The sequence below is a fragment of the Spea bombifrons genome, chromosome 4, assembly GCF_027358695.1.
Source record: "Spea bombifrons isolate aSpeBom1 chromosome 4, aSpeBom1.2.pri, whole genome shotgun sequence".
Classification (NCBI taxonomy): domain Eukaryota; kingdom Metazoa; phylum Chordata; class Amphibia; order Anura; family Pelobatidae; genus Spea; species Spea bombifrons.
The window spans coordinates 40519968-40537789 of record NC_071090.1 but is presented as its reverse complement, the minus strand read 5'-3'; the positions used below and the strand labels follow the sequence as shown (position 1 = coordinate 40537789).

The 17822-nt window shown below is 35.7% G+C and overlaps 1 protein-coding gene across 1 annotated transcript in view; it reads right to left on the bottom strand.

The window, feature by feature from the left end:
- Nucleotides 1-17822, bottom strand: part of CFAP54 (cilia and flagella associated protein 54) — a 119170-nt gene that overhangs the window by 51264 nt on the left and 50084 nt on the right. The window contains exons 32-39 of the mRNA XM_053463661.1: nt 16536-16625; nt 15086-15212; nt 11564-11672; nt 9508-9611; nt 7703-7936; nt 2879-3033; nt 2086-2264; nt 1381-1608 (exon numbers count right to left, since the gene is read on the bottom strand). Coding sequence (XP_053319636.1) covers nt 1381-1608; nt 2086-2264; nt 2879-3033; nt 7703-7936; nt 9508-9611; nt 11564-11672; nt 15086-15212; nt 16536-16625 — 1226 coding nt within the window. The remainder of the gene's footprint in view (nt 1-1380; nt 1609-2085; nt 2265-2878; nt 3034-7702; nt 7937-9507; nt 9612-11563; nt 11673-15085; nt 15213-16535; nt 16626-17822) is intronic.

Genomic DNA, 17822 nt, shown 5'->3' with positions numbered 1-17822 from the left:
CCTCACTCTTCTAAGATGCCATTATACTCCAAGGGGATGAAGGCAGGTTAGGAGAGTGATGGGCCCTCAAGGGGTTTTCTGGGTTGACAGCGATTTGAGGGCTCCAAGTATTTGGCTCCAAGGGCTGATCTTATATGTGGCACCTCTCCCATTTTCAAATTAAAAATGTATTTAATAAATACCAGATAATACTGTTTTCTATAATAACAAACCACCCAAAAGTTCAATGTGACCACTCTGAGCCAGGCACTGATGGTTGTACGCCATAACTCCAATCACTATATACTAAGCCAGGCACTGATGGTGGTACTGTAACTCTCATTACACTGTAACTCACACTCTCTTCCCACTCCCTTGATTTTGGGCCAGTAAGAGGGTAGTTTCTTCCTGCCTTGATATTTCTGCCTGGGAGAGACATTACTGATGCAGTACTTTGTGTCGTGTTACTGTTCACTCACTTTACATTTTGTTGAATGATAAAAATCAACTTTTAACATTTCTATTTTTAAAAGCTTTTTTCCATACCTGCCTAAAACATTTGCACAGTACTATACATGGGTTAGAGTCATATTATTAAGATAAAATAAGCAGGTCATAAACAGGTGGAAAAATAAAGCAACATTTACTAAAGGTTACTTGAAAGGAAAGCGTTAAACAAAAGCAAAAAAAGGAGTCATAAATATAGCAAGGAATGTAAAAAGCATAAAATGTACTTGAGCTTTTCATGCTATTGATGGCTCATTTGCAGCATGAATCAGTTCTCAATAACACACAGCTGTATGAAAGCCTGGTTAAAAGCTTTCTAACTAGTTGCTGTAGTGTGTACACTTGTGGGATGCCTCACACATCTCACGTATCCCATTCATTTTTCCATTACTTTATTAACTACGAATATATTCTGAAATAAAGTAAAGGATTTTTTATGTACAGCAAACACGAGGCAACACCATGTTAGATTATATACGCTATATGGACAAAAGTGTTGTGACAGCTGACCATTACACCAACAGGGACTATTATGTTTGGAACTCTTCAGCTATGGAATCAGCAGAGCTTTGGCAACGTTTACCATGCCCCTCAGGACTCGATGACCCAGTTCTGTGACTTTACGTGGTCTTCAGCTGTGTGGTTGCTGGTGTTCCTAAATGCTTCCAGTCGCCCATGGAATATCTAGCAGGGATGAAATTTCATGTACCGACTTATTGCAAAGGCGGCATCCTATCACAGTACCACGCTTCAATTCACTGAGCTCTTCAAAGCATTTTTTCACAAATGTTTGTAAAATGTTTGTAATTGAGACACCTAAATTCAATAATTGTGTCTCAATATAGTGTATTGAGTAACAAGCTGACTAGTACATTTATTCAATAAGACCCATACCTTTATTGAACCACTCTTTTGCAGTGCCACCAGCATGCTTAGAAGCATATCTGATGCCAAGTAGAAGGGCTCCCAAGCTTCTGAATTGAGAAGGTCCTTAGTGATTGGAAACGATTCCTTAGAGACTTCAGCTTGTTTTATCATCAGCTGTACTTCAAGGGTGAGATTCCAAAGACTGCGGCAGGTATTCTGAAGTAATGTCCAGTGACCACCTCGATGTGCAAGAACCTGGGCATTTCAGTAACAAAGTTTATAAATCCACTATTTCAGGGTATATGGGAATATTTCCAATAAATGCATGTTAATATTAAATTATAAAAGACTAGAAGTTACTAAAACTAATGTTTTTCAGCCTAAATGAATTCATATTTAGTCTTTACTAGAGCTAGTTAAAGATTTATATTCATATGAGTTGTGATATCAATTAAAATGTATGACATGCAGCCTGAATTGAATGCTTGTGGAACACCTTTGGTATTTAACTCTCTCAAGTGAACATTGTTTTAAGTTTCTTAAGTAATATTTAAACATGTTTTAAAAAAATGTCTTTTCCACACCAGCTTACATAAAGGAATCATACATCTTGATCTTTTCTACCACTATTCTGGAGCCATGCAAGTACAGTAGGTTATGTGGGTACCAACCACAAGCTTCCAGGCTACAATGATCAGAATAAGGTATCATTGAAATGGATGTATATCTTACCACTGCTCTTTTTAGGTGAAGAAATGTCTTTCCTAGGTGGTCCAAGAGGATAAATAAGGACATATTGTGCTTTCCTTGCTCTTTCGTAGATCGCGAAGTCTCGGTTTCATTCGTCATCTGGGTTCGAGGTGTATCCACTTCACTTCTTTTTGTACTCGGCTCGGAAACATTGTTTGATTCTAGATGAAGAAAACCATTGACTAGATACAAGTACATAATAACACTGAAAATGGAATCCAAGACTATAAAATGCTCCTCGGGTTATTATATATTGTGAACAAGTAGACATTGCTATCAGCAACAGAAACAAGTTCAATGGTAACATTATCTTCTGATGTAATAAGCAGCAGATATCTAGTATCTATAGTGCAGATGCCAGCATCAATGTTTTCCTCAACCACTGAAAATATGAATCAGAGGCTTAGATATTATGCAAGGAAGTTTTACTTTATTAGAGGGTGGCACATAAGAAGAACAGCCTGCCAAGAGAAGTGATAGAGGATCACACTAATGGAATTTAATCATGCAAAAACCTATCCCGAATCTAAGACAAGACCAAGGACAGAGGTTTTAGTAACATATAGCAATGTAGTAATGCAATATAATAATGCTTTCAACTGCAATACATGGTGTGATATGTTACAACTGTGTAGAAGTATCCCTGAATTGATTATATAAGCAGTCTACAATTATATAGAAGTTTTTTTTTGTGTGATTGCAACTACAATTGTAACTAAAGCCAAAAACACAGCAAAATACTGAATATTGTGTTTTTCATTTTTAAAATGTTTACCTGTTAGTTTGTCTCCTGATGGAAGATCTAGTTTAAGCGAGGGATGAAGGTGACCTGGACTCAACATCTGTTCATCCCCTGCATTTGTTTCTGTTGCCATGACGACAGTGCCAGCATGATGCAGGGAGAATATTTCAGGATCCAAAATTTTGTAGCTATACAAGAACAGAAGACAAGGAACATGCATGGAAAATCAAGCAAAGAAAGGTATATCCCAAGCAATGCACAACTGGCTGTCAATCATATAGTTTTTTTAGTAGCAACATGTCAATATTCTAACCACCAGGCGGATGAATAAGAAGGTACCGGAAAAAATGTATGGAAATGCATGTTTAATGAAAAAAATATGGTATATGAGATTGTCTAAAATAATCGATTTGCTTTTTCTCTCCACATTTCTTCTTCATATTCAGATCTTGTTAAGGATACCACATTTGCTTATTCTCTTTAATTTGCATCAAAGGATGATAAATTCCAGTTGTTTCATTACCAGCCCACACAACAGAAACAAATATCACTTTAGTAATGGGATCTGCCAATACAATTCTGTTCAGAAGTATTTAATGCATAACAATTGTGTTTAGCACTTTACTACAAAATATCAGCTCTCTCATGGCTCTGCTATAAAGCAATGCGTGTGTCTCCGAACAAGCAATTTGCAAGCAAGCACCATCTGTGTAACCTTTTTCTAACCAAGGAAAGGCACATCTCAAAACCTTTACACCAGTCAAATCATTTATCTTGATGATATCATCATCATCATCAAGAAGGTGAAACGACACGTTAAATTCAAATAGCCTGTAAACCAACACAAACCATCGTTCAACTACATCGCTTGCAAATAGCTGTAATGTGTTGAATCACTGGTGTTTTACACACAAAAAGGCAACAATGACCCCAAAAGTACCAGCTCTGCTCAAAAGGGAATAGTAATATATATATATATATATATATATATATATATATATATATATATGAACATGTTTACAAGCTTGGGAATATAATATATAGATAATAAAAGCTTTAACTGAGAGGTACTGTTAAAAGTGGGGAAGTCGGTGAGGATGTGTATAGATTACTCCCAGTTTCAGACAGCCCACCTATGTTTCAGAAGGTTAGAAACATATCCAAAGGGTAGAGTGTTACATATACTTTGTAGGTGACCCTTATAGATATATTTTATTCATCAACATATTTACAGAATAAGGGAGTTATGTCTAAAAAGCAATTCTGGTACAAATAGTAAAATTGGTGTTTTCACCATAGGACCCAGAGGAATGCTCCAAACACTCTTCACGCCATCCATCAGAATCACTCTAATAAATAACTTTTAAAATGTATTTTCCGCATGGGACATGGCATGCGAGGAACCAGGGCCTTATTGTGGGCTCTAACAGTAGTTTTGGCCGCTACTGTCTGTCATACGCAGTTCTAATCATAGCACTCTTTCAAAAGCTCACATCAGTTCCATCCTTATCCATATCATGCAAACAAAATAGACAACGACGGCAGGCCCGGATCCCGACGCATTCTGTGTACACCCTAAAAGAGCAAAGTTCTTTACTTCTAAATGCAAGTGGAAACACAAAATGAGCCCATGGTTTTAAAAGCCTCAACACCATGCACATCAAACATTAGGTTTCTAATAACGTTATTAACACTTTTAAAGAATTCCGGCAGCACAAAACAACACAGTATGTATCCTTTTCATAATCGCAACCAAACTGGTAATATTTTGTGAAACATAAAAAATATAGAAAAATCAATACGAGTTCTAAAGTTACATGATGTTCTTAGGGACAACTACGCAATTAACAGTCATTTTTTTCCCAGGTCTGGCTTTCTGACTTACATCACTAATTCCTAATGGCTTGGGGAGAAAGTTTTGTCAGGTGAAACTTTCACAGGCTTTTTTGATTTCTCATAAAAAGTGGATCAATACCTTGAGCTTGTAACTCCCAGCCTTGTATCAAATGAAATAGCAGCTAGAAAAAGTGTGCTGAAAATTTCAATCCCACCAAAGTAATTGGTTTAAAAGAGGGTTGTGAAGATTCATACAGAGGTCCCCAGGAGAGATGATAAAAACAAGAAACGCACAATTTTCCAATAAATGTCCTGATAGTTGTTAGGCTTGTGTGCAAATCAACCTTCTTGGGGCTCGGCTTAAGGCTTCTTGACAGATTAACCCTTTCGGTCCCAGAAGGGGTTGATACATACCAAACGGTACACCGTGTTTTATGGTGGTCATAGCATTAAAACAAAAATGCCTACTTTTTGTTGTCCACATTTAGTATTTAACATTACTTAGAAATCTGTGATTCAAAGATCTTGGTACAAAAATATTTACACCGATTATGAGTTCAGTAGTTGCCTAGCTCATACAAGAAAGACATCTGAAATAGAGCAAAGCTTAAAGAAGCTCGACACGTATTACAATGGCTTACGGTCTTTTAGCACATCTGTAGCTAAATGGAACATTAGGGACCTCATTCCTAGTATTGCTGAATGCACATAGATTTTCCCAGAAATATCGTACAAAATGTTGTTTCATTCATAGACATCTGCGTTGTTTTTATGTTAAACATTCAGATAACAGAATACAATTACAGAAAAAAAATGTTCTGTCCAAGTGGAACAACAGCTTTATTTCTGCATATCACCCCAGCACAGGTATACTATGGGTCAGCCTTCCCTTTGTTGTTAGGCTCATATACAGCTATATTTTACCATCACGACATTTAAAGTAGCATTTTAATGACAAAAAACTATAATGCAGGCTAGTTTTACATATAGTAACATTTTTAAAGTCAGATAAATTTAAAGTATACCACAATATTAAGTTAAGAAACGACTTGATATTTTGAATCATTTTTCAACTATAATTGATAATTTAAGGAACACAACAAAGTACTCTGTGTGTCGCTGAGCCATGGACTTCTTAATTACAATAGCTATGATTAAAAGATTTACATAGAAATGAAAATTAAAAGAATTTGATCTCTACCCCAGAGCATAAATTAAAGTGAAAGCTTATTAAGTGGAAAGTTATTAGACTTAAGTTTGTAGGTTTATCTTGTTTGGTAAACATTATTAAAGATACGAACAATTAGTGATTTGGATTTTATATCATTAATGGGTATTATATAACAAATGTCATTGGTAAAGGGAAGCTAGTCATATATGTTATTAAACATTATTATATGATAAATTCAATGTACTTAATTGCAAGGTTAGCAAACTAGTATTCAGAAACATAGGTTTGTTTCCAATTGATGTATTAATCCTTTTGCCATCTTTTCTCATGTATACATCATCAATATGCAATATTTCTTTTTGTATGTTTAGGAAAACATGCAATCCATTTCTAAAAAATATGTAGCGTACGTGGATAAGTTATATGTTGGTCCCCATTGTGATAATATTGTTTGTCCGGTATCGATAGCCAATGTGACCAATAGTTTATTTCCAAAGATTTAACACATTTTGTTCTTGTGAGTTAAATATGAAATAGAGCCTAAGGGGTACTAGGTCTTAACTAAAAGGGACAGTCTAGTCCTCATAATTATAATACATTTTTAATATTTAATGCAAATTACTGACTGTAAATGTATCCCTGGAGTTTGTATTCTAATCATGTACACTAATATGTAAATGGACAGATGATAGAGAGAAACTGGTTAAGCCAGGACGTTCAATCAATGGCATTTTATGTAACGGTCTAACATTACACATTCTATATATCTATTCTGAATCGTTAGATATATCTCTTTATCAGAGAGGTCATATGAGGCGGACAATCTGTGAAGGGTTGAAGTAGACAACACTTGTTCTTCCAGCAACCCAGCTAGAGATTCATTGGTGCTCATCAACATGCATTATAACTTAGTCCTTATGGGACATTGGAGATCTGGGAGGGTGTCTATGACTAGGCAACGCATAGCCCAAAACAGGCTTACTTGTATCTATGTTCCTATAAAGAACAGTAATAAATACAATATAGTAAATGTGGACCTGCTCTTGAGAATGTTCCATTGTTTGTCATGATGATACCGGTTGCATTGTTTTACTCAGGGAATTATACATACCTCATAATATCTCATTGCAATGTGTCTACATGGGCAAAGTCAAATTGAGCAATTAATTAATTAAGTGGAATGGATGATGAATGTATCAGAGCCAACATGACGTAAATTATCTGGTATCTAAACCAGCAAAGTGTGTTTTTCAAATCTCCACTAAAAGCACAACAGATAAAAACAATCCTCTGTCTGTTTGGTTTTGCTTCCACACAAGTTTCTTACATTAAATGCACTTCTTTGCCATCAAACATATAAATCTCCCTATGTTTTAAGTATATATCACAATTATTTTCATTTATGAAAAGAAAAGAAAAGAAAAGAAGGAGAAAATGAAAAAGAGAGGAAAAACGGGAATGAATGTAAGACCATGGGGGAAATGTTTAATTAGTAGAAGTAAACAACTAGGTGACATATAGCAAACAGATGAGTGAAAAAGGGAACGGTTCAATTTTTGTTTTGTTAGAAAGTAGCAGAACTATGCTATTCTCAAATTAAAGAGAGTCTGCAAATCATTCACATTAGCTCTCAGAAGCCATAGATGTAGGAAAGGTCACACCACCTCCAGTTTGTTCTTGGAGCATTAGAGGGACTAACAAGGCAATATGATATTAAAGTTTGCAAACCTCAAAGTAAGATTGAACATGTTTCCTCATTAAGAAAGAACGACACAGTAAGAGCACTTTTGTAGTGTATAAAGTGGACGACTCCTAGATGAACATATCATTTTTCTGTTGCTGGTCTCTACCTGTTTAGACTTTGGGTCTGTGGAAGCTTTTCATGGAAGAGTTGACTGAGCACTTTTTGAAACAGGCTGAAATGGGTGAAGGCCAGAAGAAGGTTCATCTGAGATCTCCATGGCATTTCTTCCATGCTGGTCTTCATAAGCCTCTTGCGTTTTATGTATCTACCAACAACCGGAGTAAGCAGCATAGTCAAGGTTGCAAAGGCTCTTTTCTTAAGGTCTTCTTCTCCTAGGCTTCTAAATAAGGAAAATAAATGAATATAACATATGTCCATTAATGTTCATAAACAGAGATATTTAGATGGCATAAACTAAAGGTGTCCTTTTTAGTTATAGCCACACCATGAAATTAAAACCCAAATTATAAAACACTTCATTGGAAACCGTTATTATCTAATTAAGCTGAGCTATTGTCTAAAGCTGATTTAGCTGTTTTTGTTAGAACAGGAACACCTGTGTCTGTCAGTTTTTAAGGGGTAATAGTTACATACAGTATATTAAAAATAAATTTCAGCTATATATTTCCGACTCATCTTTAAGCTGGCCATGCATATCCTTACTATTTTACACATTTAACAGAAGATTTTGAAGATTTCCTTGAGAAAATCTTCTTCTTAATAAACAGTCATATACACGGAAATATAAATATATACATGCATTAATAATCCAATGTCTCTAGGTTGCTCCAGTGAGCAAAATTTCTTGTCGGTGTCAGTTTGCTTTTTAACCCTAAAAACTCTGTGTGCTCTCTGAAGCAATAGTAAAATTCTATTAAAAATGATTTCTAATTACGAAAGACTTTTATCACAAGGTAATTACATACGACTAGATGTATGTGAATATGTATGTTGCAAGAAGTTGCATGTAACTACTGCAGAACAATTATAGAATCTGGCCCAAAGTTTCTAATATAGCTAATATACGAAAACTGTGATAATCAGATGTGTAACAGAACTCAGTAATTCACATCATATCTATGTCTCATCTACTGTAATTTTTGGATTTTTTGGTACAATACACCTATATTCTATTTTTTAAAACTTTAGATCTTCCTAAATCCATTACTGGGGACAAGAAGATTGCTGTGATCCATGCAGGTTTGCTGTCATGGCAGGTCTCCCGCTAGTGCCATAAGGTCCGCGGTCGCAACCCGCAGCTGGGGACATACATCATCTGGTGTCCCACGCCGCTCAAGGGATCGTCCTCCAGCCGCTTCCACCGACAGGACCCACTCCACTCCTGCTGCCATCTTCTCACTACAGTGGCACTCCTTTTGTATTTGGGCACCAAATCCAAATTTGGCGCCTTCTCTCCTCCTCAGTCCTGTATAAGCCTCAGAAGCCCTTGCCCTCTGATTGTCAAACCTATGCTTGTCGTAGTGTATCCTATACTAGTGTGTTCTAGTATATCTATATCATTGACGCTCTGTTCTCTGTTCTCTGGCTTCCTGATCTCTACTCTGTTATACGACTACCCAGAACTTCAGCTACCTGACCACGGCTCTGATATCGATTACCCTGAACTTCTTGACTATGGCTTGTCTCAGCTCAACCAAGAAGGAACCTGGTGGAGGGCAAAGAACAGACAAGCTTTCTTTTGTGGGGACATGGTGTTACCCTACACCAGAGTCTCCTTAGATACACTGAGCGTGACAGCACAGAGATTCACTGCCTAATCTCATTTTAAACATGGTAAGATTATAATTGTTTAGAGCTCGTTTGGATATGCGCGCCATTAAAAAAAACAACATATAACGTTCTTAAAGAAGAATGGAATTATTTATTAGACATTTTTCATTTTTAGTAAACCTTTGTTGTCCTTTCTGTTTCTTCTGATGTCCTTTCAAGCCTGCTTTGTGTTTTTCAGTTCCATCTCGTTTTTTTGCTTGCTCCCCTGCCACTTCCTCTGGATTCTTAAAAAAATAACATCACAAAATAGAGATATTTTAATTAAACATACGCTATATGTAGCCCCCAGGCACATATGTCTTTTTGTAGCAAAGTGCAAAATTAGTAGTGAAAAGGTATAGCCATCAGTTGCTGAAAAATAAATGATATCAGGATAAGTAATGCAGACACTATGTGACAAAGCGTTATAAAAAACTGAAGCATTCAAATAAAGGCTCAGTTATATTAATCAACATAATTTATCTTTTATTTGCATGTTGGTTACATATTTCTTAGTACTAAAAGTATTTTTTTATTGTACCAAATTACATGAGGTTGCACACTGAGCTAAGGATCTTGTGATTGTTGCTGAATAATGTCATTGCATTGGGAGACACAACAGATAAAAAGCAGATGTGATAAAGGTAAAGTGATGTGAGACGTAAAAACATACATTCTATATATGAGCTAAATGAGATCAGAATGGTTGGTAAAAAATTGGGGTACCGTCTAACCCCTAATTCAATAACCATACACAATAGTAAGACATAGGGTTTTATAAAGGAGTGAGTAGCATTATCTTTCACCCATATAAAACATTATTTAGACTTTTAGAAGATGAATATTGTTTGGAGAACGATTCATAAGAAATATAGCTAAACTCAATTAGTTTACTCTAGAAAAGGAGAAACCTATGTATCACCTCACTACAATGTAAAACATATTCAAGGCCCATGTAGGACCCTCTCTGGGAAAAATAATACCCAACAGAAGGATCAATAGCAGGAAGTCACCTATTGTCAATTCTGCCATCCAAAAAAGTTTGGAGTCACTTAGAAATGTCCTTTTTGAAAGAAAAGCAAATGCCGTCCATCAAAATAACATTAAATGGATCAGAATGACAGTGTAGACACTGTTAATGTTGTTAATGACTATTGTAGCTGGAAATGGCTGATATTTAATGGAATATCTTCATAGGCGTACAGAGGCCCTTTATCAGTAACCATCACTCCTGTGTTCCAATGGCACGCTGTGTTAGCTAATCCAAGTTTAAGTTTAAAGGCTAATTGAAAAACCCTTTTGCAATTATTATGACTATACCTCTATTGAAGTATGTTACCTCTGTTTGTACAAAAGAAGATTGTAGGTTCACCTTCACCTAGATCAGTGCAATTTTGGATGTCTTGGAGAGGTTGTAAGTGAACAGAGTTATTTTGTTTTCCTTACCAACCTAATTAACAATATGTAACCTTAATAGCTATACACAGGGCCGGCCGAAGACTTAACGCCGCCTGGGGCGAAGTTTAAAACGTCGCCCCCCCCCCCCGCCGACGTCGGGGGGGGCCTTTTAAACTTCGCCGACGCCATAATCTACGATCCCCCCCCCCGGTACTTACCTTTAAACAGTCCTGCGGCGAGTCTCCCTGCTCTGCCACGGTGCCGGCTTGTAATGCTGAGCGCCGGAAATTGACGTCACTTCTAAAGTGCCGCCTGGGGCAATTGCCCCAGTCTGCCCCATTATAGGGCCGGCCCTGGCTATACAGTCACACTATAGAATATTGTGCCCCTAGTAGGTAGTCCATAGCTATTCAACATTTAACTGTGTGTTAACTTTAGATTGGAATGCTTGGTTAGGGTTGGGAAATTATTTCTTTATTATCCTAATTCTTGGTCCTAACCCTAAACAGACTACTCACTTCCTCAAATAATGTATTTAATATCCAGAATACCTGGCCAATCTATGTTACATTAACATATTCAAATATCAAGTGTCGATGTATAAAATAATATTATAGGTAACCCAACAAGAGAACTCGTCTACAACTTTTCACAAAATGCACTTTTCTCTATTTTGCTCTTACTATTTGGTCAAAGCTGTTCTAGTAATCTTTGAAGGAAAAGCAGGAGGGGGAAAGGAAGCTGACAGGTACACATTAATTCATTTTGGAACTGTGGATACTTTTTCTGATTTGCATACCTTATGATATTCAACTAGTGCTGCTGTATATCTCTTGAAAGAATCACTTGATGCAGTGACATCATCGGTCTCTTCCCTTATTTTCTTCCCAAGTGCATTTTCATTCCTCCTTAAAAAATAAAAAGAAAGATTTTAAAAGGCTGAAATGGTGAATAACAGAAATGAAACTGTCAAGCTTCACTTAACTGAATTAATAACAAATATCCCATATTTAAAGCTCTGTTTGTATATCTTTCTTTTTTAAGGAAAGAGAAAAGGCTAGACAGGTGAATAAAACGGTGGCAGAAAATTCTGGGAAGTAGCTGCTTATAGTTATATTGCTGTTTTCCAATATTTCTGCAGGGGGGGGTATGCATCTTTGACATACGTTAAAGAGGCACTCCAGTCATCAAATGTACCCGCTGTAAATGCATGCAGGACTACATCTCCCATACTAGCCCCTTAGCTGAAAGAGCATTATGGGAGATGTAGTCCTGCAGCAGCTGGAGGGCCGCAGGTTGGACACCCCTGCTCTATAGGATCCTCCCATATGCATTTGCCTCTTTCTCTATCCTCCAGCTATTTGCTGTGCAGGAGATCATAGAGTGTTCCGCAAATACCCCACATACTTATGATGAGCTAAAGGAAGAAAAGCAAGACTCAATTGCAAGTCCATATTAGTCATAATAAAGTAGTAAGGAAGTCCATATTAGTCACAATAAAGTATTTAGAAATAAAATTATTTTTTAATATACAGTTAACTAATAATGTATATAATACAGTTAACTAATAATGTATATAATAATAAATAATGACTCAGGGAAGACAATATACGCTGTTGGCATTTCATTGGGGAGTCAGACCAAAGGTAAAGATTTCACATTTCCACTCTTATCACGCGAGATGAAATTTGTAGTCAAAATATTCAGTCTTACTCTCTCCATATAATCATGTTAGTAAACAATATATCTTAATTCGCAATAATTGCACACATAGTAAAACATATAGTGCAATTATCCCGATATCACTATTGAACTAACTATTTAATCACTGTTGGGCCTGTAATGGGACACAATGCTCTTTTCACTTTGTTTCATTAATTTGTTAATATCCCATCTGTGTGCTACAACACAGATGGAGCTTGTTACAGCTTTTTGATAAACACTAAACGTCCTCTAAACGTTCAGATAAAACTTGTATAGAACAGAAAAATAGCTTCAACACCATGAAATTAAAGAGCTTGATTCAATGACCCATCCAAAATCTACTCTTTTGCTGAAATATTGCACATTAAATCATACTTTCAAGTGACTAATTCATCTCTCAGGCCACATATGCAAAAAAGACACATTCAGGAAGCATATCTTCTAATCACATAATCATGTGCTGATTTCACGTCCAAACTACAGTACGCCTAATTGATGCTGGCACAGGGCATTGCTACAGCTGAAGCTCATTACAGCCAATGTGGTACAGCCAGTAGCGTGAGTATTTTAATGTTTGTTGATGCCTCTTTACATCATGTTAAATAAATACACTTGTTTACATACAGCTGGTATGTATGGTATCGGCTAATGTAATTAAGATCTAGAAAAAAATACCAGAACTGGAATGAAAGTGAAAATATATGTTCGGAATAGAAGCTGTGCTTATGGAAGTGGCTAAGAATGTGGTATGATAATAAATAATTCTATGTAACCTCTACTTCAGTGAAGTGGATTAACGGCTTCCTTTTTATGCTACAATTTGTATTAAAAGGGATAAATTGTCATCGCTCTACTGTTGTTGGTCTCTCTTAGGGTGTTTATTCTGCAGTACATCACATTAGGGTAAGATGGATTCTAGGCAGTTTTTTATAACCTAAAACGTATGTGGAAAATGTATTCGTTAAAGTTGTGCTGACACTCTACATACCCCACTGGATTGCTAGCAGAAGTGGTTTTCTATTGATTTGAATTATGTACATCATAGCCATAACAGTCTAGAATTTACAAATGTAATCTGAAGGTTGCTCATGGAGTTAAATTGCAAACCATGCATTTTCAACACTAATTATATTTAAGATGGTCCATTGAATTAAGCCTAATGCCTCCATGTTATTTGTATTAAAAGATAAGTAAAAATATAGGCTGCCACTGATTACGGCAATGGTAGTAAACTGTCACAAATTATCATGATCTGCGTAATGCTTATTCTTCAAATTGCTGCATTTACTCCCCAACAGAATCATTTATATATGTCTTGCTAAAATAAACTGTATCTGCCAAGCTGTGTGATGTGTATATATGTATGCATGTGTGTGTGTTAGTATGTGTGTTTGTATGCACATAAGTGAGTGGGGAGTGTGTTTATGCTTCTGTGTTATGGGATTTTTCTGGAATTTGGTTTCATTCAGAAAACTGGCACTCAGGGCCAAAAAACACCATGGCCATCACTGCCCTAGGTAATGTCTGAGATCAGTAAAGTGGAAGAACCTTCTTCCTCTTCCTGCTACTAGCTATGCAACCCAGCACCCTGTTTGCTTTTTGTGGCCCTTTGTTGCCTTGCCTGATTATGGAACACCTTGTTTATGAACACACAAGGTATATGATATCATTTTTTAAATACATATGCTATCTGATGGGCTGTTCATTAATTGGACTGTACAAAGAACAAGAGTTCATCCATTTAGACCTTAAGAAAGGAAGTTTCATCTAAAGCAGCAATCCACTTCATACAAAGGTTAATGATTAATTATAGAATGTTGATCCATTAAGAACTCAGATCTATTTTATAATAGGAAAGGAGTTGACATTTGATACAATGTGAAAAATGACGTGTAGTTACTTGGAATGACAATGTTTTGGTGCCTGAACTCTATAACTAGCTTTAAATAGCTAGCTGAACATTTAAATTACTTTCAAAATGTGCAAAGGAGAAGCTAAGCAATGAACATAGTGAATAGAATCTGCCTCACTGTTACAGACTATGAATCCAGCAATCACACCCAATAGCGCATAACATTCATGTTAGGTAGCCACATTCTGCTAGCGGCTGGCAATGTACTACTAAAGTGTTCCATCGGTAGGTATTCTGGGCAGCACTACTGAATACAGTGTTTTAAACAGGACTGGTCATTGTCATTTAATCAGTAAATTATATTTTACTACATGGCAATGTAAAGATGTTTTCATGTCCATTCTAAATTTTATTAACCTTCAATACCTGGTTGGATTCCAGGGCAGGAATCAGATGACTGCCACGTGACATTTGGGATAAAAAAATATATATTCACAAAATCAAGTTTTCCCTCATTGTAACTAGTAATAGTACTACAGAATCGACTGGTGTGATACGAAAACATTAATATGTTAAGCGTGACACACTTAAATGTCCTACTAATTACTTGAAACAGCATTATATAGCAATAATGTAACACGGAACATTAGGCACACATAACAGATAATTTTGCTATACATAAGGATATGTATATATTAGTTATAGATTCAAAGAAGGTGAAGACAAGTCCTCGTGTTTGTCATCTGTTTGTGAACTAGAATATACCTTTTTAAAATATCAAACACAGTGTTGCTCCATTCCAGAATCCGCTGAAACCTTTCTTCATATAGTTCTCGTTGCAAAAGCTGGACAAAGAACTCCAAAAATCTAGCTTTCTTCTTGATCTTCATGACTGGAGTAAAATGATGCAATTATTATTTTTTTCCCCACTATATGTGAATCATAATAAAGAATAGTTGGAACAAAATGTAGTTAGATTATACATAAACCCCATAATGGAAATAAAAACCCAACCCAAACTAAATAGGTTATGATGTTTCAGTGCATAGAGTAGATAAAGTATAAAGATATATTTCAAAATCCATACAGGAAAATTTAGCTGCCTTTCCAAAACGTATCATAAGAAAATTGCCAATTTCATCACTAATGTACCTACAACATTACCAATCAGGTCACTGATAAATAGCCAGCGTTGCGCTTAAGTGACACGGGCATCAATCTAAAAGTGTTGGAGCAAGCCCACCCCAATTGAAATCGTACACCTATACATCTACTAGGGAAGAGTGACATCTTTTGGCCAAACAGACTCACTGATGTATACGCTATTTGTTTTCAGAGCCTAATCGTTTTAGAAGTATAAATTGCACGCAGGGAAATTATTTGCAGGATTAAATTATAGTTTAAAGTGGATGAAAAAGATTATAAGCAAATGATGCTGGTTTACAGTTGATATTAATTAAGGAGTTGTGTGCTTACATAAATACATATATGTAGACGCGACAACAAATATTGAGATAACAGAAATTAATTCAGATTGTAACCTCGATCACTGTGCATCTTATTTACTAAACACTACAACTCACAGTATGAATATTAATAAATCCGTAATCAGACAAGCTACTAAACTGTTATACTTATTAAGAGGCTGATGCCATAAATTGCTATAAATTGAAAAAATTCAAAAGTTCTATATTAACATATCAGTGCAAAAATGTTGTGATGTGATCTATACAAAGAAAGGGGAATGTTTTATACTTTATCCTAAGTTTGTACAGTCAATATAAACCACTGAGAAATAATACATCGCAAATAATAGGTGTCTATCAAAAAATATCCTTTAATGACATCAATCGAATACCTTATAGAGATCAATAGTTGACATTTTAAACAGGGTTCAAAAAACAAAAATCCTATAAACTAGAGGACCTTGGCTGTGGTTTTCAACCTTTTGGGGTATCTTATAGGCATTGTACTTCCCTCCCGTTCGTGGCTTATTCCTATTTATAATATTTATAGCAAATCAAAAAAGCCATGGATAATATATAAAACCTATTAATCTGTATGAAACATAAAATTGTAGAAACTGTAAGACATTCTCTATGGGAATGATCTCCGTTAAATTTGAATTAATCTAGATTTTTAGTTGTTTAAATAAATAAGAAACAAATATCTGAATATCTGTTTTACTATCAGTGATTTAAATGAATCTTCCTACCTTCTCTGTAAGCTGTATTTGGTGGCCAGCATGTGACCATTAGGTAAAGTAGTATAGGATCCTCTTGAGCGGTAAGTTCTTTTCCATCTGCTGTAGAATTAAAAAATATATATAGATATATATGAGAGTGAGAGAATGAGAGAGAGTGAGAGAATGAGAGAGAGAGAGAGAGATTTAGTGATCCAATAAGTGTTCTGCTAAAGGTGCCTGAGATTCCAAAAGTTTGTGACTTTACATATTTTTTGTGTTGCCCAAACCAAGTATTGACTTAGACTAAAAACTCCACTAATCTTCAAAACAGTCATTTCATGTAATTTCACAGTAATTTTTCCAAAACAAAGCTATAGGACACATCACATAAAGTTATCTGCCATCCATGTATTATGCCTTTATTTTTTTACTATCCTATTGATGTTTGTGAATGCCACAAATTAAATTTCACAATAACTGATATTGTGGCTACAGTTTGTACTTGCATCAAACTTTATCAAGTACTCTCACCGGCGCCTGGTTCAGTTGTCTAAGTGTCTCTGGCTTTTCTGCACATGAACTGCATCAGACTAACAGAATTCACAACTGAATTTTTCTACAGTGGGAACTATTCTACAAATAAACACATTTCTGCAGTTATAAAGGGGCCATAATACAACTCACGCTCAATTCTCACTTTCTATAATAGCATATATAATATACTTTATTACATATAATACTGATCCTTCTGAGAGCTACATTAGTATTTAAAATAATAACACTGAAAGTATGCAGTGTGACACCATCATTTTGCTAAATAAAAAGAAGACAAAAGTTTAATTCATTATTATCAATTACATTGTGTTGCTTTCTTAGATCAAAGGAATAGGCAAGTAAGCTCAGCACATTTACACTAAGCATTATAGAGATAGAATTGGTAAGAAGAAAATACTACAGCCACAGATGGACCACCAATGATCACAAGTAAATGCAATGATGCAACTAAATATGCATTTGGAAAAGTCATAAACTATAAACCTGCTTTTTTAATACTTAAAATGAAAAGGTTTGCAACAGGTTATTCATACATTTGCTAATGAAATAGCTAGAATTATTATTATCTGCCCATTCATAATTGTTTAATGGCACACAAGAGTCAAGTAAAAGTATTCGACTCTCCTTTAAACTGAGGGTTTGGTGGATACCCGCAGTGCAAACTAGAACACACTCTATTTTCTGGAACTTTAAGCCCCCTGTGGCCATTTTTAAATGCCCCTGACAAACTTCTACATGCTAAAATCCCAAAGGGACATGTAA